Source organism: Gymnoscopelus braueri (assembly GCF_963280865.1).
Source record: "Gymnoscopelus braueri genome assembly, chromosome: 5".
Lineage (NCBI taxonomy): Eukaryota > Metazoa > Chordata > Actinopteri > Myctophiformes > Myctophidae > Gymnoscopelus > Gymnoscopelus braueri.
The window spans coordinates 39,836,814-39,863,825 of NC_137606.1; the positions used below are offsets into that span (position 1 = coordinate 39,836,814).

The 27,012-nt window shown below is 42.2% G+C and overlaps 1 protein-coding gene across 1 annotated transcript in view; it reads left to right on the forward strand.

The window, feature by feature from the left end:
• Positions 1–27,012, forward strand: part of ecel1 (endothelin converting enzyme-like 1) — a gene marked incomplete at its 5' end in the record, with an annotated part of 37,181 nt that overhangs the window by 8,980 nt on the left and 1,189 nt on the right. Inside the window, 11 exons of the mRNA XM_080428365.1 lie at positions 11,682–11,904; positions 15,441–15,539; positions 16,526–16,600; positions 17,168–17,271; positions 19,211–19,269; positions 19,995–20,046; positions 23,580–23,647; positions 23,830–23,978; positions 24,462–24,527; positions 25,554–25,649; positions 25,743–25,819. Of these exons, the coding sequence (XP_080284491.1) occupies positions 11,682–11,904; positions 15,441–15,539; positions 16,526–16,600; positions 17,168–17,271; positions 19,211–19,269; positions 19,995–20,046; positions 23,580–23,647; positions 23,830–23,978; positions 24,462–24,527; positions 25,554–25,649; positions 25,743–25,819 (1,068 nt within the window). The remainder of the gene's footprint in view (positions 1–11,681; positions 11,905–15,440; positions 15,540–16,525; positions 16,601–17,167; positions 17,272–19,210; positions 19,270–19,994; positions 20,047–23,579; positions 23,648–23,829; positions 23,979–24,461; positions 24,528–25,553; positions 25,650–25,742; positions 25,820–27,012) is intronic.

The following is a 27,012-nucleotide window of genomic DNA, read 5'->3' on the forward strand; positions in this document are numbered from 1 at the left end:
TGTATCAAAAGAACCTCAGTGTCTGGCTGTAATCAAATCACTCACGTACAAACACAGAGACACAGCAGAGACAGACAGACAGACAGACAGAGAGACAGACAGACAGACAGACAGACAGACAGACAGACAGACAGACAGACAGACAGACAGACAGACAGACAGACAGACAGACAGACAGACAGACACACACACACACACAGGCTGACGAGAGCTTGGTTACTAGATACCCAAGTGCATCACAGCAAGAGCTCTCTGACAATCAACTACAGTGTACAGACATGCACAGAACAGACATGCACACACACATAGACATACACAGCCTACTGGAACAAGCTTGCACCCACAAAGGGATAGCGACAGCCACCTGCTTACATATCGGTCAGCACAAAAAAACTCCTTCAACCCTCATACCCTCATAATAACATGGTGAACTAAAGGTGGCAGGCTGGCAGCATACAGTACCTCTTGCAGAAACAAAGTTTGATGAGGTCGTCAGAACGAAATGATCAGATTGTGGAGAAAACAAACAAACAAACACATTCCCTTTGCCAAAGTTCTTCTCTGCACTTCTTGTACCTCCAAGATGTTCTAACTAGCGACAGCGATGCGAACATCGTGGTCATAAATTCATATTCCATACAGAATAGATGGGGTTTCAACAAATGTAATGTGCAGCACTAAAAAGCAGAGACGCATTTAGTATGAAACAGTTTTGTCTGCTGGGAAATTCTTTGGTTTTGTACAGTAGTATACTGCCAGTTGGCCCTGTGCATCTGCAGGAGCCCGCTATGTCAAAGTATTATCATTTATATTACCGGTTTGTCTCCGGCAACTCTGAGTAGTAGTGACACCATGCCATTATTAAATAAACCTTCTCCAAAGCACTTAACAATGTGCAAATAACATTCTGGGCGCAAGGTACCAACCTCCTCATCAGGAGCAGTTATAACTAGACGCGTCGCAATTATGGGAAATTGCAAAGTGTGGTTGCGCCGTCGCCGGTCGCAGGTTGCCGCCGCCCGGACTTGAGGAATATGCTTGGAGGAATACCGTCGGAGGTCGCGTGACGTGCCATTCGAATTTGGTGCTGATTGGATCCTGTGTTCGTGATACATGGCGTTTTGATTTGAAGAAATAGGCCCCTCCCACTAAAATAAATAAGCCCCTGCCACAAATGTAGCGAGCCAATGACATCGTCATGTCACTCCTGAGATCACCTGCTTTTCAATTTGAGAGGAGTGATCCCCCCAAAAATCATGTTTTTGCATCAAACGGTTACGTTTTGCACAGTTGTGGCGCCCCCTATGGATCAAAGTGGAAATGCTTTTGGGGATTCGTTGAGTAAACCACCCTCGACATGTGATTCAAATTTGGGATCGATTGGACGTTTCGTTCGTGATTTTTGGCATTTTTGGTAAAACGGGCTCCTCCCGCTAACTTTGGAAGCCAATTACGGACGAACGGTAAGGACTATCAAAATGCCGTTTGGATAGGTTTATCGCATGGGTCCATAGATGACCTGTACCGATTTGTGTGAGATTTGGACAACATTTTTAGGAAAAGGAGCAAAAAGTGTGTTTTGAAGAAAATTCAAAATGGCGGAAAATCTATCCAGACGCAAATGGGCGTGGCCTATATGGGGAGATGCGTAGTGACCCAAGGAATCCAGGGAAAAAGACATTTTGATTTTACGACCTACGGTTCAAGAGTTATAGGCCAAAACGTAAAGGGCGCTGTTATAGCGCCACCATGTGGCCGATTAGTGTAATTATTTTTTCAATAATTTTGGACTAAATTATGAACCTCCCCTCTAAATCTGGTAACTCTAGCTCTTACGGTTTCAGAGAAAAAAATACTTGAATTTGAGTTTTTTCACTTTTACATTAAAGCGGATGGGGAAATTTAATGCACTAATAAATCAATATCAATTAAACTATTTAACCAATCTCTTAGCAAAATACAAGCGCACGATTCCAGGTCAAGACGGTCATTTGACATATGGCACGACATTGGGGGATAAAAACTGTGGGAGGAGATGTGGTCCAAAGTATTGTTTATCTAGAAAGAATAAAGAGTATAGAGTACTATAGTCTGGTTGCCCTGTTAGGGCAACCACACTAATAATAATCATAATAATCATAATAATAATAATAATACACTTTTTATTTGTATTGTACTTTTTAAAGAACAGATAAGGGTTAAGGGTTCAGTGTCTTGCTTACGGACACTTAGACATGAAGCCAGGAGTCTGCCAGGAGTTGAACCAGGAGCCATCCGATGCTAAGACTGTCACTCTACCTCAGGAGGTAGAGTTAAATCTATGTCGAAATATTGACGAAATAAATCATTCATTACTGAAACAAAGTTTGAGTTATTGCACAATCATCTACAACATATTTTGTAGTCCTGCTATGCAGTTGGCCATTATATCTGCCCTGCATACACACACAATATTTCATATACTGGACAAAAGTATTGTAAATTGGGATCAGAGGTCAGTGTGGCCACAAATGCACAAAAGTGACTTTTCCATGTCTGTGTCAATCCTTAATAAAAATGTAATGCATGAATAAAGTCACCACTGACTTTACTGATAAGACCCTATTATTAAAATCCCAAACATGGAACAGACATGGACCATGCTGACTTTAGTAATGTGTAGCAAAGCCCATTAGCTTACATTTATGGATAGATCTACACTGCAGTTATGTGTTTCTACACATAATTATTGAGCGCACATTTTTTGTGTCCGTGGCGAAAATACAATTTGACGAACATTTTAGCTAGCCACCTATAAGAGGGCGTGTGTGTGTGAGGTACTCATAAGCATTGGAGCAGGAAGAGAGAGGACCACTCAAACACACAATGGTTGTCTCTGTTGGACAAGCTCCATCCAGCCTTCTGGACACACACACTGCACTAAAGTGCTGTGCGTGCTACTTTACTTTATGTACTGTATTTAGTCATTTATAATAGTACACACACACACACACACGCACACACATTAAAACATCTTCCCCTCTCCCCATCGATCGCCTGTTAGTTGTGTATTGGCAGTTTGGCAGTTTTTCTTCTCAGCTATCTTTTGTCATTGTGTTTGTGTGTGCGCGTGAGTGCATGCATGCATGCACGCGTGTGTGTGTGTGTGTGTGTGTGTGTGTGTGTGTGTGTGTGTGTGTGTGTGTGTGTGTGTGCGTGCGTGCGTGCGTGCGTGCGTGCGTGCGTGCGTGCGTGCGTGCGTGCGTGCGTGCGTGCGTGCGTGCGTGCGTGCGTGCGTGCGTGCGTGCGTGCGTGCGTGCGTGCGTGCGTGCGTGCGTGCGTGCGTGCGTGCGCGTGCGTGTGTATGTGTGTAGATAGATTTTAAATAAATGCACCATTTCCTTAATCTTCCACAGTATGTGTGTATGTGTCTTGATAGATTTTAAATAAATGCACCATTTCCTTCATCCTCTACATTAACAATATGTGTGTGTGTGTGTGTGTGTGTGTGTGTGTGTGTGTGTGTGTGTGTGTGTGTGTGTGTGTGTGTGTGTGTGTGTGCGTGTGTGTGTGCCAGCGTGTGTAGTTAGATTTTAAATATATGCATCATTTCCTTCATCCTCTCCTCTCTGCTAAAAGCCTCTTTACATCTGTTTTTCTCGCTCTGCTTCTCTCAGCTCCTCACTCTCATCCTGTACATTTTTCAATTATTTGTCATTTACAGGTGTGGCTGTTGCACTGTTAGAAGGAAGCCATGCTAATAGAAATAGTAACAAGAGACCAAATGAAGTGACAGTATACAGCATGAGGGGGAGATTAGTTTTATTATTTTTCCCTAAAGGAGAAAAAGGTGAAGTAGAGTGAGTGAATTTTAGAGATGGTATTTGTTTTAGATCATCGTAGATAATCTATCATGGCCACATTTTCATCTGTGCACCTTCACTTAATGTGTTTTTAATTTTCATGTACAAAATGTCCTTGATAAATAAAAGTTTTGATTTGATTTGATTTATTTATTTGCACAATAAAAATAGTACAAAAGTAACATTATTAAAACATCAGAGAAATACGTGCAGGTGAGAAACGAAACCCATATAGGGCTTATACAAGGTTCTCACCTAAAATAATAAACAAGTAGTAAGTTAAACATAGTAATCAAACATAGAACACGACAAACAACAAGTACCTTGTTTTTATTTTAGTTTTCTTTTATCCCGCGATTTTGGAACCCTTATTTTTCACCCGGTGCCAATCTTCTATGTAATCCTGGGCGCTACACTCCCCTCACCAGCCTAGGGAGGCCAGGGCCGAGCTCATGCCTCCTTCAATGCATGAGAGCCCAACTGACCTTCTTGTCACCTGACGGGGGGAGTTTCCCTGGTTGGACGTAGCACGTGGAAGGAACACGTTATTCCAACCATTTCCCTTCCTCTCGGCTGTCATGGGGGAGGCGGTATAGCAACCAGGATTACTATATGTTTTTGTGAGGGTATTAACTATCCTGAGAGACACGGGGAGAACATGCAAAGGCCACACAGAGTAGGCCCTTTCGCCAACCCCACCTAGGGGTATGGGCGCTGATGACGCAGAGGAGTAAACACGCCCCCAGCGCCCACAGTGTCCGCGGCGGGAATCGAACCCAGGACTTTCTAGCTGTGAGGCGACAGCGCTACCAGCACCAACCGTGCCCTCCTTAACAAGTACCTTGTATGCAAAGTTTGATTGATAAGAGTGAGTTGTGATAGTGTGTATGCTGTGTCTGTACAGTAATGGTGGTGCTGACAAAAGCACAGGAGAGGAGGTGTACTCACGATAAATCTCGATAGATCTCCCCCTCATCTCCCCTTTCCATCACCCACTTTGTCAATAGACAGCCTAAATAAATGCACTGTTCTTCTTTTCCTCCTCCTGCTAAAAGCAGTCTTTGCATCAGTACCTCTCTCTCTCTCTCTCTCTCTCTCTCTCTCTCTCTCTCTCTCTCTCTCTCTCTCTTTCTCTCTCTCTCTCTCTCTCTCTCTCTCTCTCTCTCTCCTGGGATCAATAAAGGAAAAACTATTGATGGTTTAATTTCATCTAGTCCAGAGGAGGGTAGAAGCAAGGATTTTATGGAAATATGGGAGAAATGCTTCAGAAAACAGGAGATTAACTCGAGAAATTACAAACCAAAGAAGCTCGCCAGGAGAAATGGGAGACTCCTGGCCAAAAACAGGAGTGTTGGCAGTTATGAATTGCAGTCATACTGTAGGTGAAGAGGGATTAGAGGAGGCTCAGTACACATTCTTGTGGTGTATGAGTGTTCAGGATCAAGGTGGAGGATGAGTGACTGCCTAGCCTGATGGTTTGGGGGTGGTTGGTCAAGAAGTCCAGGGTCCAGTAGCAGAGTGATGTGCCTAGGCTCAGGTCCAGGTTCGTAAATTATACCCCTGCAACTCCCTGAAAGGTGGAGACTGGAGAGGCCCCCACAGCTACAGAGCTCTTTGCCTCTAAGCAATGCAAAACAATACAGACCCTGGATAAATATAAAAATGATATGCCCTCCGAAGATTTACTGCTCCATTCACTTCCTGGTTAACTTATTACTTTAAAATCCTGCATCTCGGCTCCTGTGTACTTTTCTTTTTTGTTATGTATTTTTGGCGAAACATGCTATTTTCAACTGGCTGCAATTATGGAACGGATTATTGCGATCGGATTATTATTATTTTTTAAATCTACGACACTCCTGTGTGTGTAATGAGGGGATCACCGTGAGGACGGGGATCACTGAAAATATTTTGTGACTACCTGAAAAGGTAAAAAAAACATTAAAAACGCTGGCACTGGCTGCACCCTGTTTTTAAAAACCTCTGGCAGTGAATGTGTTAAGGTTTAAAATGTTTCCTGGCGCATTCTCTACCTTGGCTACATCATGTTATGCACAGATGAATGGCTGCTGGATGCTGCGGAGCACTTCAAAGTATCTAGAGCATTTAGGATTTATGACATACAAAAGGTCGCAAATAAATGTAGGTTCTTACACCCATTAGAACTTATGCTCACATCCAATAAAGAGCTGTTTAAATCAGCAATTGCTTTGCAGTAGCCTATAAAATTACAGATTTTCAACCGCAAATGCTCTCATGTGTTCGTGAATTCACTCTGAGGGTGTCAGCGCGCACTGAAAAATGCATTCTTGCCCTTCAGAAATTCAAAACGTTCAGTACTATGCTCCCGTTTGGAAATTCAGTGCAAAGTCTGGACGTGTTCAGAATGCACAGAAGCTCTAGCTGAAGAGATTGCTTGTCTGAGCGTCATGGCAGAAAACATGGAAGTTATGGCAAAATGCAATGGTTGTGGTTTGTTTGCTGAACAAACAACCAAAGTGGCAATTCATCGTCTTGTTAGCTGGCTTATGTAGACTCACAAAGACTGGGTGGAAACATTTATAGGGCCTTTCCCTTAGGGTTTAGAGCGCAGTGCAGTTCGGTTCGGCGCGGTGGAGAACCAGTTCTGCTGGTTTTCCCACCTCAGCCCGGTTCGGTTGTGAAGTTGAACCAAACTTAACCGTGTTAACACATTCACCGCCAAAGTTTTTTCATAATAAAATCACCCACTGCCAGGGTTTTTATCATTTTCTTATAGAAACAATGTGAATTATTTGTCCGTTTATTTTTTAACATTGAAGTGAATAGATTTTTTTATTTTATTTTAATTAATTCGTTAGGGTTAGGGTTATAAATTTATACTCAAAAATTAGAGAAACTTTTTAGGAATTCAAAACAGAATAAAAGAAAAATAATTAAAAGGGGAGAATTCTCCCCTTTGGCGGTTCAGACCATTGACTGAAAAGGGGAGAATTCTCCCCTTTGGCGGTGAGTGTGTAAAAAAGAAAACAGAAACTGCATTGCACAACCAATCCAAAGTCTTAAGGTTGGTTCTTCATTTTTGGGGCGGTGAAGCTGTGGGCGTAGGTTTGTTAGTGGATGTTCTTTTGCTCTGTTCAAGCAAGTATCTTGCATTTAGATGTCCCCAGACATATTGTTAGGTGGAGATCTCTGATTGTCTGGCAATGTGAGACTACATTTTACTTTGATACAAAACCATGATGTTTTTCACATTACACACTAACATACGAAAATATGTTATCACAAAGTAAAATTTGTATTTACATATTCCTCCTGGTCACTATCTCTGACTACAATCAGTGTCTAAATTGCCATTTTCTATCATGGTAATGATATGTTTGCCATCTTGGCACTCTGGCTACCAATTCTCATTTGTAAATTACAATACGTAAATCAATCTATCTATTTCCACCCTCTATATCTCTCTCACTCTATCTCTGTCTCGGTCTTGTCTCTCCATCCCTCACCTTCTCTTCCACTCTGTTGTTCATATGTGACCCATGCTGCCATCAGAGCAGCATGGGTCACACAGCTTCTCTTATCCCTCCCTCGTGGCGTTTTACATACTGTACATACAGTTATCAGTGTTCACACAGCAAGTGTATCGACAATGTCATGATCTCTGCATCCTCATTCATCTCTCCTTTTTGTCTCTCCATCCATGCTATAATTGAAAGAGTGTTGTGTGCGGTCTGCCTGATGTGAGCCACGATGGATGCAGCCAATCCATTAGTCAGATGAGCAGGCCTCCAATGAGGGGTAAAGCATAATGACAAAACCAGCCACCCCCCTCTCTCTCAGTCTGTCTCTCTCTCAGTCTGTCTCTCTTTCTCTCTCTCTCTCTCTCTCTCTCTCTCTCTCTTCTACTCTCCTCTCTCTCTCTCTCTCTCTCTCTCTCTCTCTCTCTCTCACTCTCTCCTCCATCTGCTCTCTCTGTTCATATGTCTCATCTGTCACTCGCTCAAGCTCCTCTCTGGGGTGTGTGTGTGTGTGTGTGTGTGTGTGTGTGTGAGTGTGTTGTGTGTTGTGTGTGTGTGTAGTAGGAGAGAAATAGGGAGGATGGGACAGAGAAAGAAAGAAGAGAGTGTATTAATGGTGTGTGTGTGTGTGTGTGTGTGCGCGCGTGCGTGCGTTGCGTGCGTGCGTGCGTGCGTGCGTGCGTGCGTGCGTGCGTGCGTACGTGCGTGTCTGACTCAAATAAATAGGGACAGCTTCGTTTTCAAATGCTTATACAAGAGAACCTTGTATAAGTTCTCTGCTCAGAAATAGCGCTTAAATAACAAACTCCTCTGTCCAGAGCCCCCACCCCCTTCCAGCAACACAACTTATCTCCCATGGACGTCAGAGCGATAGATAAACCCCGGAGACAACTGTAATGTTTTCAGACAAATAAAATAAAAGAAGAAACAAGGCATAGTGAAACGCCCTGGAAGCAAACAAATGGACCAATTCCAATAATTTTCACACCCCACCCTTCATTTGTGATCCGAAAATAGAGCCCAGGTTTAACAAAAATAAATTCCCCATTAACACACGAATACATCGTAAGACATAAAACAACATCACACATTAATCCCCATAACAATAACAGTAACAACACAATAAGCAACAATACGTTATAAACGTGTGTGTGACCGAGGCATGCTGGAAAGTCCTGCCCAGTTGAGTTGGCACACCATGCTACATTGTGTTTTTGACTGCTGCTTCGTTTGGTTCATGTTAAATGAAATTTCTATTGCATCTACATTATACCTTTACTGCACCTCTTTTTTCACTTTCACTTTTCTTGACATTTAAACTTAATCTCTGATTCTATTGTAGGTACGCAAGTAATTAATTTAGTTTGGGAAGTGGGCAGGGGCAATGTGCTGGGGGATAGATGGGGAGGGGGAGGTTAAATTGAAAAAGAAAAGCTCGGAGCAAATATTGAAGAAATGAACTGAATGAAATTTCGGTGGGCTGTGAACTTCCAAATGAAAAATTGTGAACTATGAACACGAACTAGTTCATTTGAAATCTGTGTGAAGTTTGACTTTGAACTGAACTTTGAGCTAGCTCTTGTGAAGTGTGAAGACATGTCTATGGGAGCCTCTTTCTAAAGAGGCCCATTAAAATCCAGTGTGCTAATGAGGCCTCACTCAGCTCCCCTGTGTTTCAGACCCACTGTGTAATCATTACCATTACCATTACCATGGTCTTTACTACAAAAACAGCCTTTTTCCATCTCCAAAACATTGCCTGCCTCTGACCCAAACTGTCACACACAGCTGCAGAAACACTCATTCATGGCATCATCATATCCAGACTTGATTACGGCAACAGCCTCCTTTATGGCACCACCACCAATGTCCTCAATAAACTACATTAAGTACAAAACTCTACTGCCCACCGTCCAGGTGGGCAGTAGAACCAGTATCCGCTTAAGAGACCACATCACACCAGTCCTCCATGACCTTCACTGGCTCCCAGCCACAGACACAGATTACATTTCTAAATACAACTGAACACCTACAAAGCCCTCAACAATCTAGCTTCCCCCTACCTCTCTGACCTCCTCCACCATCATGTCCCCTCCCACTCCCTCATTTCCGGTGATGCTAACCTAGAAATCCCCAGGACAAAGTGCCGAACCTATCAGTTGCCCCTCTGTGGCACTCACCCCCAACTCACATCAAAGCAGCCCCTAGCCTCTCTTCTTTTCAAATCACCCTCAAAACCCATCTCTCGACTAGGGCATTCACAGAATAGTCGAATATTCGAATATCAAACCGACTATTCGACTATCAAACCACTATTAGACTATTCAAAAAAAAAAAAGCATTTTTTTTTTTTTTTTTTTAGATTTTTTTTTTTTAGTGGCTTTTCTAGAGCAGACATGCAGCTGTGAGCTCTGGTGTGACGTCAACTCGCATTCCTTGAGTCGAGTCATCAATGCAATTGAAAAAAAACAAAAAACCTTTTTTTTTAAATTTTTTATAATCAAATCGAATAATCGAATATTCGAATACTTTTGGGTCGAATAATTCGAATACCATAAATCACTATTCGTTAATGCCCTACTCTCGACAGACTTGCCATCCCCACCTAATACCGTTTCTCACCTTTCTAATGTGTAACCTTTAGAAGAAAAAAAAACATAATCATAAAAATACACATTGATAGTACAACATAACACACACACACACACACACACACACACACACACACACACACACACACACACACACACATACACACACACGCGCAAGCCACTCCGAGCGAAGCATCCACACCTGTAACATGTTAACCCCACTGATTGGCAGACAGGTCACACGTTGCACATTGACATTCACTTTGACTTGCCCTCCATCCCTCCAGCTCTACTCTCTTTTCCCTTTCTCTCTCTCTCTCTTTTTCTTTCCTCAATTTGAGTTCACTTCATAAGTGCTTTGTTGGCGAGACCCTGGGGTGGTGCTGCCAAGGCACTTTGATTTAATATGCGCCGCGTGTGTGTAAGATAAAAAAAATAAATAAAAAAAACGTGGAAAGGCAACAACATGCCTTGACGTCTGCAAGGGGCCTCACAACGGGGGAAGGGTTGCTCTTGTCCCGCAGGCAGATAGGCTGCGTGCTCGGCGGGGGCACAGAGCTGCCGTACAGCATTTTTACTGGAGAGAATGAAAAGGGGTCTTGAACACTTGAATGAATCATCATTTGTTCTTTTTCTCGCCGGCTGAATTTTTCTCAGCCCTCTGACTGATGAGAACAGACAGAGACGGGAGTCTTTCTTTTATCCTCTACACTCTCCTGACTTGTTCCCTGTTCTCTCTCTCTGTCACGGACGTCAACACTTATTGTTTCTCTTTACCTTTCCTCCGGTTTTCAGTCATTCAGGGAACTCGGGGGAGAGGAGAAGACATGCTGCTGAGAAATGTAACAATAGAAAAGCCACTGGCATTGAAGTGAAAGTTATAATTCAATGCTTTGTGCTGTGCAATCAGAAAGGGCTGAGAGGGCTGCATGATTGTGTTAGTAATGTCTAGTAGATGAGAGAGAATCCCATCGTGTGGCAGCAGTGGCTCAGGAGGTTGATGCCCAGTTTGTCCTGGCATCATGACAATGTGTCCTTGAGCAAGACACTGAACCCATAACTGCTCCTGAGGAGCAGGTTGGTGCCTTGCATGTTCGCATCCGCCATGTGTGAATGGGTGACTGTAGTCAGTACACACTGTAAATCTCTACAAAGGTGCCATATTAATGCAGACCATTTACCAATTACTATTTAATTAACCCATTAAGACCTGAGGCCGATTCTACAAATGTCTTCTACATTCTAACAGTTTTCTGAAAAAAAAACCTATGTTGCTATAATATCAGTGGTCCTCAAACTTTTTCATGTCAAGGACCCCCAAAATGTATATGCATTTGGTCATCTGAAAATATTTGGTTCCAGGGACCGTCAGAAGCAAATATTTGAGTAAAAAAAACATGTTTTCCTTAAAACATATCTATTGTTCAATCTAAAACGTTCAAGATTTTTCAAATAATAGCAGATCTACAAGCTCATAGCGCGAGTTTGTATGTCTGCTATTTTTGAATAGCCAAACTATAACATAATGGTTTAAGTGGTTACACAGATGCGTTCCCGGTTTGAATGGGTTAATGAACTCAATTAACCTTAGCCTATCCTCTCATTTGCTCTCTCTCTCTCTCTCTCTCTCTCTCTCTCTCTCTCTCTCTCTCTCTCTCTCTCTCTCTCTCTCTCTCTCTCTCTCTCTCTCTCTCTCTCTCTCTCTCTCTCTCTCTCTCTCTCTCTCTCTCTCCACCCCTGTCTCCCAGGGTCCTCCACAACTACATGCTGTGGCGTATCGTGGTGGCGCTGAGCGAACACCTGTCCACAGCCTTCCGTAGCACCATCCACGAGTTCTCCAGAGAGATCGACGGCACAGAGAGGCAGCTGGAGCTGAGCAGACTGTGTCTCACACAGGCCAACAAGCACTTTGGCATGGCTCTGGGAGCTCTGTTTGTCCAGCAGCACTTCTCCTCTCAGAGCAAGGCCAAGGTACCACATGGATAGATAGAGGGATGGATGGACTGATAGAGGGAGGGATTGATTGATTGATTGAATACTTTATTTAGAAGTTTGCAGAGAGAAAAAGCACATGGAAGTACAGTTCAAAATACAAGGTCAACTAAAAAGATGAAAAACCCAAAGAAGCCTTTCAGCTTGATTCAATAGGGGTCCTCACGTACTCAATTCATAAGAGAGAGGGACAGAGAGAGGAACAGATAGATAAATAGATAGATGGACGGACAGACAGACAGACAGACAGACAGACAGACAGACAGACAGACAGACAGACAGACAGACAGACAGACAGACAGACAGACAGACAGACAGACAGACAGACAGACAGACAGACAGACAGACAGACATCATTTCTGATATGGTTTGGTGATTTCTGATGGAGTCAATGCGCTACGGATTTGAGAATTTCATCCATGCCAATCTCTTCCCTCACTATTTTGCTTGTGACCCCAGGTCACTCCTTTTCAAGCCCCTACTGTACCTCTTACCTTTCATCTCTCTCTCTCTCTCGTCTTCTCTCTCTCTCTCTCGTCTCTCCTCTCTCTCTCTCTTAATCCTGCCATCTTCTGCTCTTATCCTTTTCTGTATCTTTCTCATGTCCAGTCTGGCATAAGGTCTTCAATTGGGGTCCTAACCCCGGTGACCTCTATACGTTTTCTGTAAGCCCATGTATCTTTTCTATTTTATTCTGTATCTATCTTCTCTCTCCTCGTTCCACCTCAGTGTCTCTGTTCCACACTGAGCTGTCTCTGTCTGTCTGTCTGTCTGTCTGTCTGTCTGTCTGTCTGTCTGTCTGTCTGTCTGTCTGTCTGTCTGTCTGTCTGTCTGTCTGTCTGTCTGTCTGTCTGTCTGTCTGTCTGTCTGTCTGTCTGTCTGTCTGTCTGTCTGTCTGTCTATCTCTCTCTCCTCTCTCTCTCTCTCTCTCTCTCTCTCTCTCTCTCTCTCTCTCTCTCCTCTCTCTCTCTCTCTCTCTCTGTCTGTCTGTCTGTCTGTCTGTCTGTCTGTCTGTCTGTCTGTCTGTCTGTCTGTCTGTCTGTCTGTCTGTCTGTCTGTCTGTCTGTCTGTCTGTCTGTCTGTCTGTCTGTCTGTCTGTCTGTCTGTCTGTCTGTCTGTCTGTCTGTCTCTCTCTCTCTCTCTCTCTTCTATATCTCTATCTAGGTATTGAGCACTAGTTAGTCACTCTGTACTTAAATTGAATCTCGAGTTCAGGAGTTCACAAAGTTCCAATTAAGATACTAATAAGTTACAGAGTCTAAGTTTCAATAGTGCCTCAAGTTAATGGAGGTTATAACGTGATTTATAAAAGCACACAAGGATTAAAATGAGAAACAAGACCCATATCTTCTCTTCCCTCTCTACATTTTCATTTCCTTTTGTAGCTGACGTTGAACCCTAGCATCCCTATTCTTGGGTGAACATTCAGCAAAAATAGCTGATCTACAGTACAAGTTCACAACACGCGAAGCTTGTAGATCGGCAATTTTTTGTAAAGAGATTTGGTGTGTAGAGGAAAATGGAGAGGGCCCGGTATTGATCCCTGGGGGACCGAAGTGTAATGGATTTAAGTGGTTAAAAATAATTGTGTCTGTAACATTATAACCAATTGATTCCTCAGTAATGTTTCAATTATTTCAATAATTATTACAGTACAAAGGCTGAAAAAGGCTGCAAATGAATTATGGGCACAGATGGTACACATCAACAAGGACATAATATTTAAATACTGTTTAAATACTGAGGCATACCCTAATTTGTCTCTAATAATGAGCCTATCATTTCTCTATTGATTCTTGAGGACAGGAACCCTCATTACTTTTAGTTGATGTGTGTTATTATTTGTTGACAGCAGTGGTGGACAAAGTACTCAACCCCAGTACTTCAGTCAAAGTATAGATACTCTTAGTCAAATATTACTCAACTATAAGTGAAAGTTGTTCTGTCAAATGTGCACATGAGTTAAAGTACTAGAGTAATTGCTTTTAAAAGTACTTAAGTATTCAAAAGCACATGCTTTTAAAAATATGAAAGTTTTCCCCCAAAATGTGCCATATGTGAAGAAATAAATCTTTAAACTTCACAAGGGCTCTAATGTGGGGGTCAATTTGAACTTTTAATTTGAACTTTTTAGTTTAGTTCAACACAACCCCAACAATTCTATCGTATTCCCTCATCAGTCTGGTGCGCTCCCTATTGCTTTAGAACAAGAGGTGTAATTAAATCGATCAAAGGGTATTTTGTGCTCACTAATCTGTGGCCAGACCTCTGGAGCTCAAGGTGTTTGTGCTGGAGGCTCAGTTAATCCCACTCCAACGTCTCACTTACTGAACCTCTTGTAACATGGACTGAAGAACTAAAGTGCTTTCCTTTCAAAACTGTGCTCGTTTTAACTTGATGTTGTGGTTAATTTATTTATTATTTGTATTTCATATGATAATAATAATGATGCTACTGTTACTTCGTATGAAAAACTGACTTTATGGATCAGCTGATGTTATAGCAACAGTGATGAGTCGCCCCTGTGGCATAAAGGAGGTCTAAACCTGACTTGATATTCCAGCATTATTTTCATATTTACATGCTGATGTCAGTTCTGACTTTTAGGTGAGTGGTGGATAAGGACTTTAATTAGGATAAGGATTTTAATTATAAATTAGACATAGTTTTTTTTTTGTTCTTAAAGGGATATTTCAGTTTCAAAAAAAAAAATTGGTCATTTTATTGTCTACTCAGGCTTTTGTGAGCCCACCAGAGTTTTTAAGTTGCTTGATTCAGTATTTAGATATTTGATATTCATTTTATCAGACACGCCCCCTTCCTATACAAACCCATTATAACTTCAAACTCAATTTTTAACATGTTAGATTAATCAAAAACACCCGTCCTTCTTTGTGGTGACTCATCCTGCCCACCTAATACGTGAGGGGGCCGTGTTTTTTCGTTAACGTTTTTCATTTATTTTATAGATTTCTTTTATTGGAATTTATTTTTCATTTTCCCGAAAAAATATAAAAAATAAATGAAAAAAGTTATTGAAAAAACACAGTCTCCTCACGTATTAGAAGGCCAATATCAGTCACCAGAACCAAGGACGGGTGTTTACGATGAATCTAACATGGTTAAAATGGAGTTTGAAGTTACAATGGGTTTGTATAGGAAGGGGGCGTGTCTGATAAAATGAATATCAAATATCTAATTACTGTATCAAGCAACTTAAAAACTGTCCGGGGTACTTCCAAAAGCCTGAGTAGACAATAAAATGACCCAAAGTTTTTTTTAAAGTGAAATATCCTTTTAAGTCCAATTTATGCTTCAGTTCCAAGCATAATTTGGAAGTGAATGTGGTCTTGCACGTCGCATTGGCAGCAGAGCTTACCGACACTTGTCGCTCCGAGCATAAATTGCCCTCATGTGGCACATCAGTTGTCACGTTGGGTCCCATAAGGCTGAAGCTGTATGAACATGTGTTGACGGTGGCATGGTCCTTTAACCATGTGCTCTCTTGCCTGCAGGTACAGGAGCTGGTGGAGGACATAAAGCACTCCCTGGACATCCGGCTCCGGGAGCTGGACTGGATGGACGAGACGACTAAGCAGGCCGCCAGAGCCAAGGTACGATGTAGGCATGAGCCAACTACAGTGTACGTCATATTATTTAGAGTTGGATTCATATTTGAAAGCCAAGCCCCAGTAGTCGTACTCGTTTATGTTGCAGATTGTACCCAGAAAGAAGTACAATGAAACCCAACTCCACTCTTACAAAACACACATGAACAAGTACTGTATTCTGGCCCCACTTGTTCAGTAACATGACTTTTTATGGTAGAACACAAAAAAAGGTTTGACAGGGAAACACGGAGGTCTGGAGGTCTAATCCAGATCACTCACTCTTCTGGTCTGCACTGAAAGATAGCTCTTATGATTCTAATGTTATAATCCTTTTAGAGGGAAGTGCTGAATACACAGTGCTCTTTCTGTAATCCTATTACACTGGTTTGCTTGATTAGCTAACCGTGTGTGTGTGTGTGTGTGTGTGTGTGTGTGTGTGTGTGTGTGTGTGTGTGTGTGTGTGTGTGTGTGTGTGTGTGTGTGTGTGTGTGTGTGTGTGTGTGTGTGTGTGTGTGTGTAGGTGTGTGTAGGTGTGTAGATGTCTGTGTGTGTGTGTGTGTGTGTGTGTGTGTGTGTGTGTGTGTGGGGGGTGGGTATTATTTGTCTGTGCGTGGTGGTGTTACATGTAAAAGCTTAGTTCTGTGCCTGCACAAACACTGACTGTACTGAAAGTGCATGCATGAGCAAATGTGTGGGCTATCTTTTTGTAGCAGTTTTTGCTTTATCTAGACAGGCTAGTACAGAGACAGGAAACTGAGGGAGGGAGGTGGACAGACAATGTAACACAGGTCTCCAGCCAGAATCGAACCACGGATGTTTCAATTACTGTATGTGGTCTACGTACGATCTGTTCATCTACTGCCATGCTGCACAAGTGTGTTTCTGTCTCAGCTTGTCTTCTGCTGTGTCTGCTCTTCATTCTCTCTTCCACTTATCCCACATTATTTTCCCTTTTGCCCATCTTCCTGTCTTCCTCTTGTCTCTTCCAGTTGCAGCACATGATGGTAATGACGGGCTACCCAGACTTCCTGCTCAAACCTGAGCTCATCGATCAGGAGTATGATGTGAGAGAACTCTGTTTCACTCTTCCATTCTATGGCTCGTCACACTCCCATTCTTGAACAATGTGAATGTCAAACACAGGGATTCTGTTTCTCTCTCTCTCTCTCTCTTTCTCGCTCTCTCTATCTAACTCTCGTACATTTGGAGTGTATAGTATGACAATTTGGGGAGGACGGGTTGGCATTTTCAATTCCGCCATCACAATGAGGCGTCTACATCTCCAAACCACACCGCCCTATGCTTGAGTTCATGTCCTTCATCCTCCCCTTCCAAAGTCACACAACCATTTCTCTTGTACTCCCAAGACGTAACTCAGTCCAGTGGACAGGGAGTGCTTGATCGACTTCAGTCTTGCAGTGTCATCATGACACACAATTAATCTCACATTATTCATTTTGCTGTATCTTTGTTATCATCTCACATAGAATGAATATGAAGAATCACAAATGAGTTAAACACAGGCTCTCTCTCTCTCTCTCTCTCTCACACACACACACACACACACACACTCTCTCTCTCTCACTCACTCACTCACTTGTTCACTTTTGGTCTCTCGTCTGGTTCTCCAGTTTGAAGTGGATGAGAAGACCTACTTCAAGAACATCCTCAACAGTATCAAGTTCAACATCAAGCAGTCAGTCAAGAAGATCCACAAAGAAGTGGATAAGACAGCGTGAGTTAAATTTCAGATCTGCTCTACGACGATGCATGAGCTAGCTAGCTCTCTCGATTAATTGATGGGATGTTGGACAGTTAAAAAAAGATTATTAAACTTGTTTGGAATTCATGGCCTGAGACCATTTTGAGTTAAAGTCCCTTCCTTTTCCAGCACAGTGTATACAGTACATCCCTCTTTGTCTCGTATGTATTAGATACTGAACCCCAGAAATGCTGGGCAGCAGAAAAAGCAGCAAATCTATATATAAAGCAGGAACATATTTATTTAAACTTAATTATACTCCAGCTAACAGAGAGACACACATAAAACAATATATGGGGACCTGCAATTCATTTTTATAGGATACACTTCAATTCACACCTGAAAGGAACACTTCTGTGCAGTGACAAGACATCTTAGCCCCCATCAGTATTCCAAGGTGTTCAAAACAACTGTATCATTAGTCCACACACACACACACACACACACACACACACACACACACACACACACACACACACACACACACACACACACACACACACACACACACACACACACACACACACACACACACACACACACACACACACACACACACGGAAATCATGCATTCCCCTTTTATCACCAAAATGTGATCCTTTCATTACTCACTGTGTCTGACTGTGTCACCTCCATCTCTCTGCCTCTATGCTGGATGCACAGGGCCATCAGTCTTTCACTCCTAGAACAAGGGCATCTCACACCCTCAAAGTTATTGTCTCCGCCAGGCCGAAGGCGTGGAAGAGACTATGATTTGCACTCTGTCAGTCCGTTCGTCCATCCGTCCGTGTGTCTCCGGTACCGTTGGCCCGATTGCAGCGAAACTGTCCACGCACACTCCCTGGGCACCAGAGCAGAAGCTCTGCCCCAAATCTTTCAGATTGGCCTGTTATAGCGCAACCAGGAGGACGATTTTTGAAAAACACATTTTTTTATAAAACTCCTACAGATTTGGTCCAAACACCACGCAAATTGGTACACATTATCTCTATAGTCATGTGATCAAGACTGATCTGTCCGATTTTTCATATTCCATCCTGATTGGCTAAGATTGGCTTCCAAAGTTTGCAGGATTTGTCTGTTTTGAACAAAATGCCTCAAATCATGAACGCAGCATGCGATTTCCGTGAAATTTTGCACGCACATTCCCACTAGGCAAAGGAAGAAAAGCCACTTGCCATTTTTTTTCCAAATCAGCCTCACGGTGGCGCTATAACAGGCCGATTAATGTTTTACCTATAACTGCACAGATTTTTTCACATCTGCCTTTTATAGCGCCACCAGGAGTCAGATTTTTGTAAAACAAATAATGCTTTGATATTACTCCTTCAGAAAATCACTTTAATTGGTACACAATATCTCTATAGTCATGAGATCAAGACGGATCTGTCATATCCTGATTGGCTTCTAAAGTCTGTTTTGAACAGAATGCCCCAAATCATGAATGCAGTGTGTGATTTCCGTGAAATTTTGCACGCACATTCCCACTAAGCAGAGGAAGAAATGCCACCCTTTTCACATTGGCCTGTTATAGCGCCACCAGCAGGTCAAGTTTTGTAAAACACATTTTTGGAACAAAATGCCTCAATGAAAGGCCTAGGAAGAAATGGCACCCTTTTCACATTGGCCTGTTATAGTGCCACCAGGAGGCCACAATATCCTACCTAACCTGGCAGAGACCTGTGCTCCGAGGAGCACTTTTTCTGATTTAGAGCTTTATGTAGATTATGCACAGAAAAATCCTCATAACTCTATAAAAGATTTACCCAAATGTAGGGTAAAAACGTTTACTCTGTCTCTGGTAAAGGAGATGTCTGATCTATTTTTTTCGTACATGGAGAAGAACAAACGGGGGTTCTGTTCACATGTATGCGTGCGTGCGTGCGTGTTTGACAATGTGTCTTCGTTGCAGGTGGCTGCTTCCTCCTCAGGCTCTGAATGCCTACTATCTCCCTAACAAGAATCAAATGGGTGAGTCAGTGCATGAGTAGCCTGAGGCAACGAGCTCAATCGATGGTCTTGAAGGGCGGATCCAAACACAGCCGCCCGGATTTGTGCGGGGCTTCCTATTGCTTCACCAATCTATGTCCCCGCCTCCCCTCCCCTCCCCCCCCGGCCTGTGCACGGAGCACGCTGACGTCACCAAATTTAGAGCGACGCCCCTCTGCACTCTGATTGGTTAGGAGATAACAAGGTCGTAAGACCATCGTTCCTGCATGGCTCCCCCAGGCTTTTTTTCTTTTGTAAAAAAAAAAAGCATGGGTTTCCGAGGCTAGTGCATGAGTGATCGCTGCACATACTGATACTGTTGTAACTGTCTCAACTCACATGCGTGCGCACACTTGTCTTCATTGCGACTTTGCACCACAACGTCAACCATGCATTAGTACTACTTAAACCTTACATTTCTGGTTGACTGGGGGCGACACTTTGTAAGCTTGACGTTTTAAACTGCCTGGCAAGTTAAAAACAGTACATTTGACAGGTAAACCTGTTCACTGCTGGTTTAGTGTTTGACCATCCATGAGATATGTTTAAGACATCTGTGACTGAACTCTAAATTGACCTGATTTACTACATTTTAAGGTGGAATTCAGAAATAACGATTATAACATCATTCACAATTTTACACACTGCATCTCTTTTTAAGTGAAATGTCACTGATTTTCTTCACTCTGTTTGTGTCTCTCCTCCAGTATTTCCTGCAGGCATCCTTCAGCCCACCCTCTACGACCCAGAGTTTCCACAGTAAGTATCTCTTCTTCTCTTCCGTACTCCTCTCAGCTCAGAGCCCGTCAAACCCAAAAGCAAGCCAACCCCACAACATTATTACAATGGAAAAATGGAAGCAATAGACACGTAACCTACTGTCTTTGGCTTCATATTTTTGAAGTTGTTGTGAGCTGCTCCTCATGCTGATGGGCATATTGATTTACCCTGTCGTTATTAGGATCCATGCCATTTACTCTGATTTCACACTTGTCATTCACTTTGGATTAGAGTAAATCGAGTGTTAGACCTTGTTTGTCTCCTTGAAACTTTCACTCAGTGCTTACACTGTGTATGACACCCTTTTTGACAAGTCATCGGTCACTATAGCAACGCTGCATCTTTTGAGAAAGCTTCCATAAGAGGTGTAATTATTATTGGATGCCCGTTTCCCTTAGTTTCACGTATATAGTTTCTTATATACATGTATATATGTGTGTGTGTGTGTGTGTGTGTGTGTGTGTGTGTGTGTGTGTGTGTGTGTGTGTGTGCGTGTGTATATATATAAATATATATATATATATTTATATATATATATATATATATATATATATATATATATATATATATATATATATATATATATATATATATATATATATATTTATTCTTGCCAGACCCAAGGGGTCGGGCTTACATGAGGCTTTGTACCTGTTTCGTCCATACATGGGCATGGTCACTTTGTCCTCCGGCCCCAGACAAAAAAAAATCTGTCCCCCTTTCGTCCCCTTTCGTCACAAACTATTCATGACATCATTATTATGTCACAAGTATGTAATTAAGTAAAGCTCATCATACTAGAACTTAATTCTGGGTCTGGCAGAACCAGGTCTCCTGGTCTTTTTTGCATACATGTCTGCTTGAACCTGTAACCTTATTACATTCTCCTTAAATTAACACTCCACCAAACATGTATACGTAGAGCATAATGTTAGTTCTGGCAGGACACTCTAGTCAAGTCTTGCTTCACCTGCTGAGTTTCAGCTGATCCCTGCCAAGTCCTCCCTTATCAGCTGACGCTCAGCTGTCACTGCCCATTCACTTAATGGAGTGATCTGATGATGAACTGCTTCATCTTGCGTATTCCTGCCACAGCATGCACATGCCCACCTGCAAGCTCTCACTCAACCCACCTCCACCCCAGCTCCTCTTTTTTGGGCGGTGAAACCGCCCCTATATGTGAGGTTTGGACATTTGCACCCCCCAACCCTGCGCTGTGATTGGCCACCAGTGTACCCCCCTAACCCTGCACCGTGATTGGCCAATCACAGTCTATTCAGGACTGTGATTGGCTAGTGAAACATGACACATGTGCATAGCCCTATAAATAGGACTATGCACTTAAAAAAACCACATTTATGGGTTTTTGGGCGGTGAAATAAGTGAGGTTTATTTTTTGTACATGATTGGTTGACTCCATTCAGTATTGTGATTAGCTAGCAAGACACCGCCCACTTCACACAGGGTGTGATTTTTTTAAGTTAGGGGTGTACAATGGTTGGTCCACAATATTACTTTTCTTTAAGTGAACTTCCATCACTGTGATGACCACTGTGACCACACCGCCCACTTCACACTGGGTGTGATTTTTTTATGCTCATCTGATCTTACCAACGTCGCTGTCTGATGTCATTGTTGCTGCTGCTCTGTTCTGTAGTACCCGGGGAGGTCTTAGATCGCTGTTCTCCCTACCTGTGGCATTCCATGTATGCACATGGAACGGGGCAGGGTGGTCCCGGATCAGAGCCAAGTCGCAAAACACAATAAATGCTTAATTATGACAATGAAATGACAGTTTTAATATGCAAATAAAATGTTTTATTTTGATGAAAGTGGTCCTGACAGAATTAACATAAAGTTGACTCTTTTAAGTGCACAGTACAATGTAGTCATTTATCGCCGATATAATACATTGTCCCTCTTTAACAGAACTTTATTTATTCCCCAAACACATTTCAATGACCATACTAGTTTTAGAATGTCCCACCAGAGTTATTTATTTTGTTTAGATGTGATGCAGTGCTACAGTAAAAGGTCTCTCTGAAGACAAATATAATGTATCACATGACCAGTTCAACAAGTGACGCTCAACAACAATAACAAATTTTAATCAGAACAAAATGTCAATGTTGCACACCTCCAGAAAGACACCATGGTACTTTGTCAGGCAGTATGATTGGACAGCCTGAGGGAGCCTTGTTACCGGTTGTCATGTATACGTACTTCATTGTTTTGGTCTGGACTGGATTTAAACATGACGGGGAAAGAGGAAAAGCTAACAACATAAATAAATATATTACAATAGAAGACAACAGAAGCCTCGCTGCAGGGGGCTTCAAAGGGGTATAAAAGCCAAATGTCAAATTTGAGTCAAGCAACTTATTTTTGTGCAGCAAACTTTTATGGATTTTGGAGCAAACATACAAACAAACCACTATTTATACAGTTATACATGAATAACTGTTCATTAATGATGGCTATTGTCAGGGTTATACATCTTAATTAGTGGTGACCACTGCTTCCTGTCATTAATACTTAAATACTATCAATATTAATGACAGTATTTAACTGTGTGTTTGATCATACAATCTGCATATGTCCCTGTGCGTGCGTGCTTGCTTGTGTGTGTGTCTATTGGCATGTGGCTATGTCTTTGTGCCTATTCTGGAGTTAGAATTACTGAATTACTAGTCCTCATTGTCCATACCACCCCCACCACACACACACACACACACACACACACACACACACACACACACACACACACACACACACACACACACACACACACACACTGTGCTCTATCACATTGAGTATAATGAAGCTTCAATCAGGCATTTAGTTCAGAGAGCGAGCAGCGGTCACTGAGAAGCAGCGTATCGACTAACTGTCAGAAAGTTATTTCCAGGCGTAGCTTTACGAATAGCCCTGCTCCTGCTCTCCCATTGCTCTGTGCCTCTGCATGGGCTGAGTAGACCACACACACACACACACACACACACACACACACACACACACACACACACACACACACACACACACACGCGCGCACACACACCCACACACACACACACACACACACACACACACACACACACACACACACACACACACACACACACACACACACACACACACACACACACTGAGCCAGCCTGGGGTCAAGGACACACAGGCACACCCAGAGGTTTGGGTGATGAAACAAATGGGGATTTGTTAATAGGTGGGGGAGACAAATGCAGAGTAGAAGTCACTGCTGCAAGAACATCATGACACAGAAGACTCCATCCATGAACTGATGATGTGGTCAGTTTGACTTGTCATCATGAGTCTGTTTCTTCTGTCCAGAAGAAATCACCCACATTCTACTGTATATACAAGACATACAAACTCATTATCCATTGGTGTGTGTAGGTATTATATCGTCAGTTTGGTTTTTATGTGACGTTCAGAGCAGTGTACTGTATATTATTGTTATAGTAGCAATCCACTGTTCTCTTTGCTGCCTTCAGGTCTCTGAACTATGGAGGGATAGGAGCCATTATAGGCCATGAGCTGACTCATGGATATGATGACTGGGGTAAGAATGACAACTATTTAGTCCACATTGTCCTACAACAGAACTCAAACACTGACCACTTACATAGAGTTAACATTAATAGTCATGAACAAAATGTCATAAATAAGTCTTAAACAAAATGTCACAGAGCTGCTGTTTTAGTGTCATCCTAATCCCGGACCGCCTCTTGCTCCTCATCTTAGTGATGCAATGGTTCATGTCCCTAGGGGGCCAGTACGATCGCCACGGCAACCTCAAGCAGTGGTGGACGGAGGACTCGTACAGGAAGTTCCAGAAGAGAGCGGAGTGCATCGTCAAGCTGTATGACAACTTCACCGTGTACAACCAGATGGTGGGTTACATGCAACACACGCACGCACGTGCACGTGCACGTGCACGTGCACGTGCACGTGCACGCACGCACACACACACACACACACACACACACACACACACACACACACACACACACACACACACACACACGGAGAGAGAAAGACAGACAGAGGAGTGAACAGGCTATGAGAGATGAGAACAGGACAGGTGTCAGTGCTCCATGATAAAATACAGGCATACATACAGTATGGAGTGACTTTTAAAAAATGTTCAAAATTAGCAGATGTACTGAACAAGCTCACAGCGTGGCACGAAGTGACTCACTGTGAGAACCACTAACCACTGTTCTAGAGTTTTCTGAAAAAAACGTATGTTGCTATATATATATATAGCTAGAATTTTCAATGACACAGATCGCTTTCATGGTTTTAATGGGTTAGAGTAAAAAGTGGAGTGTAATTAACAATATTGGTGCTTTTCCTTCTCCCCCTATGTTCAGGTGAATGGTCGTCTGACTCTGGGTGAGAACATAGCTGACATGGGAGGTCTCAAGCTTTCTTTCTACGTAAGTAATATCTCATGAGAACCAGGGATGTGCATTACTGATCAAAATCAAAATGCCATTAATGAGGATTGTTCGATTATTCGATCACGCATTCACTGTAAAGGAATGTTATTCGAAAATTCTCCTTGTATCGAAGACATCTCTGGGTTAGTAAACTATAGAAATAAAGTCATTTCTTTGATGAACTACCCCTTTATTATTTAAATATTTGGGAGATTCATCTGTGTATATGTATAGGGGACCTTGTGTACCACCATTGGTATGCGTACCATAGTGTGAGAACCAGAGTAAGTAATAAATGTTTGTGAATATTTTATTTTCTTCCACTAAATCAACCTGTGCGCTGAATTGAACCCCTTCACGGGCCACATCCATCCAGTTTGATACATCTGCTTTAAATCCTTTACATATTGAGTTCCATCAGGGAAGGTTTGCTCCCCCTAAAGGCAGCACTAATGGATTGTCCTTTGTTCCATCAACTATGTTTCTTTTATTTTATTTTTATACAAACTATAACCCTGCATGTCGTTAAGTCTCTCTTTCTTTTCCCACATGATTCATTGTGACAGTGTGGGCGATATGGATCTTGCACTGTGTTTATGTATGATGTATTTGTCCCTTGGGGACCACATGAGCCCTAGTGTTCTTACTCTGGGGTGGGAATTCAGCGAAAATAGCAGATCTACAAGATGAGCTTGTTGATCGGTTATTTTCGGCAAAGACCTTTGGCGTAGAGGGACCAACTATAGACAAAGTTGGTCCCGCGACAAAAACTAAAACATCTCCATGAATTCAAGGCTTCATGGGGTGTGTGTTTGATATAAAATAAGTCATTTTTTGGGTGAACTACTCCTTTAATGCCATACTAGACCACAGTGTTGGAGAGCCACATTTCACTGAGAATGCATTTTTCTGTCTCCCTGCTTCTGTCATCTGTCCCTTCATGGTTTGCGTCTGTCCATATCTCTCTCTCTCTCTCTCTCTCTCTCTCTCTCTCTCTCTCTCTCTCTCTCTCTCTCTCTCCAGGCATATCAGAAGTGGGTGAGGGAACATGGTCCAGAGAGACCCCTGCCCGGCCTTAAATACACCCATGAGCAGCTCCTCTTCATTGCCTTTGCACAGGTACCAGCTCTGACTGTGTTCCATGATGCAGCAGATCAACAGCAGATGAATGGAGGTGTTTAATGGCTGATTGATTGTTCTCTGTCTCATCAGAACTGGTGCATGAAGAGGAGATCTCAGTCTATCTACCTGCAGCTGCTAACCGACAAACATGCACCAGAGCACTATAGGTACACGCACGCGCACATGCACACTAGGGCATTAACGAATAGTGATTTATGGTATTCGAATTATTCGACCCAAAAGTATTCGAATAGTCGATTATTCGGTTTGATTATAAAAAATAAAAAAAATAAAAATTAAAAAAAAGTTTGTTTTTTTTTTGTTTTTTTTTTCAATGGCATTGATGACTTGACTCAAGGAATGCGAGTTGACGTCACACCAGAGCTCACAGCTGCGTGTCTGCTCTAGAAAAGCCACTTTAAAGGAGCTACACCATGAATTTAAAAAAAATATTTGATATTTAATATCATATGGTGTATGTCCCTCAAACCTTTTTCAAAAGGTTTGAGCCTAAAATCATCACTCAGATATACTCATCCCAAGTCAATTGTCTCTGGCTTATACAGCACTTTCAGCTGCAATACCAAAACGTCCTCTTGGGCAGGGGGGGGCTACTGAGCAATTCTGTCTGTTAATAAAAAAAAATATTAAAAAAAATTATTAAAAAAAAAAAAAAAAATGGAATAATTCTGCATAAAAAGAAGCATCTAAGAAAAATACAAAATCGAAAAAAAAACACTTTGAACATTTTTGAACAATTCCACCAAGTGTTTGAGGTGCGTGTTTCACCCACTTCCGGGGGGCGTAGCCAAAATCCGAGCCCGAAGTATTTGTTCGTAGACCCCCACTTAGGGGGGGTAGAAAAAGTTTCGGAGCGATTCGGGCACATTTCATTTAACATTGGGTTTGCCATCAATAATGTTTGTGACATCATAAACATTTCCATTCTGAGATCGCCTGTTCAGACACGCCCATTCTGGAAATCCATGAAATGAGAAGGAATGACTGAATTTTAAAAAAAAACATTTTTTGGGGTACAAGAGACACTGGGGACCCCAAAAAATACAAAAAAACAAGAAAAAAGTGATTTTCATGGTGTAGACCCTTTAAAAAAAAATATCTTAAAAAAAAGAAAATCTTTTTTTTTTTTTTTTTTTTTGAATAATCGAATAGTGGTTTGATAGTCGAATAGTCGGTTTGATATTCGAATATTCGAATATTCGACTATTCTGTGAATGCCCTAATGCACACACGCACACAGTATACAGTTATATATACTTATTAGAATTCATGAATATAACTACTGTAATTTCCACATTACCATAGGCTGGAGCACACCTACACATAATTATATTGACCT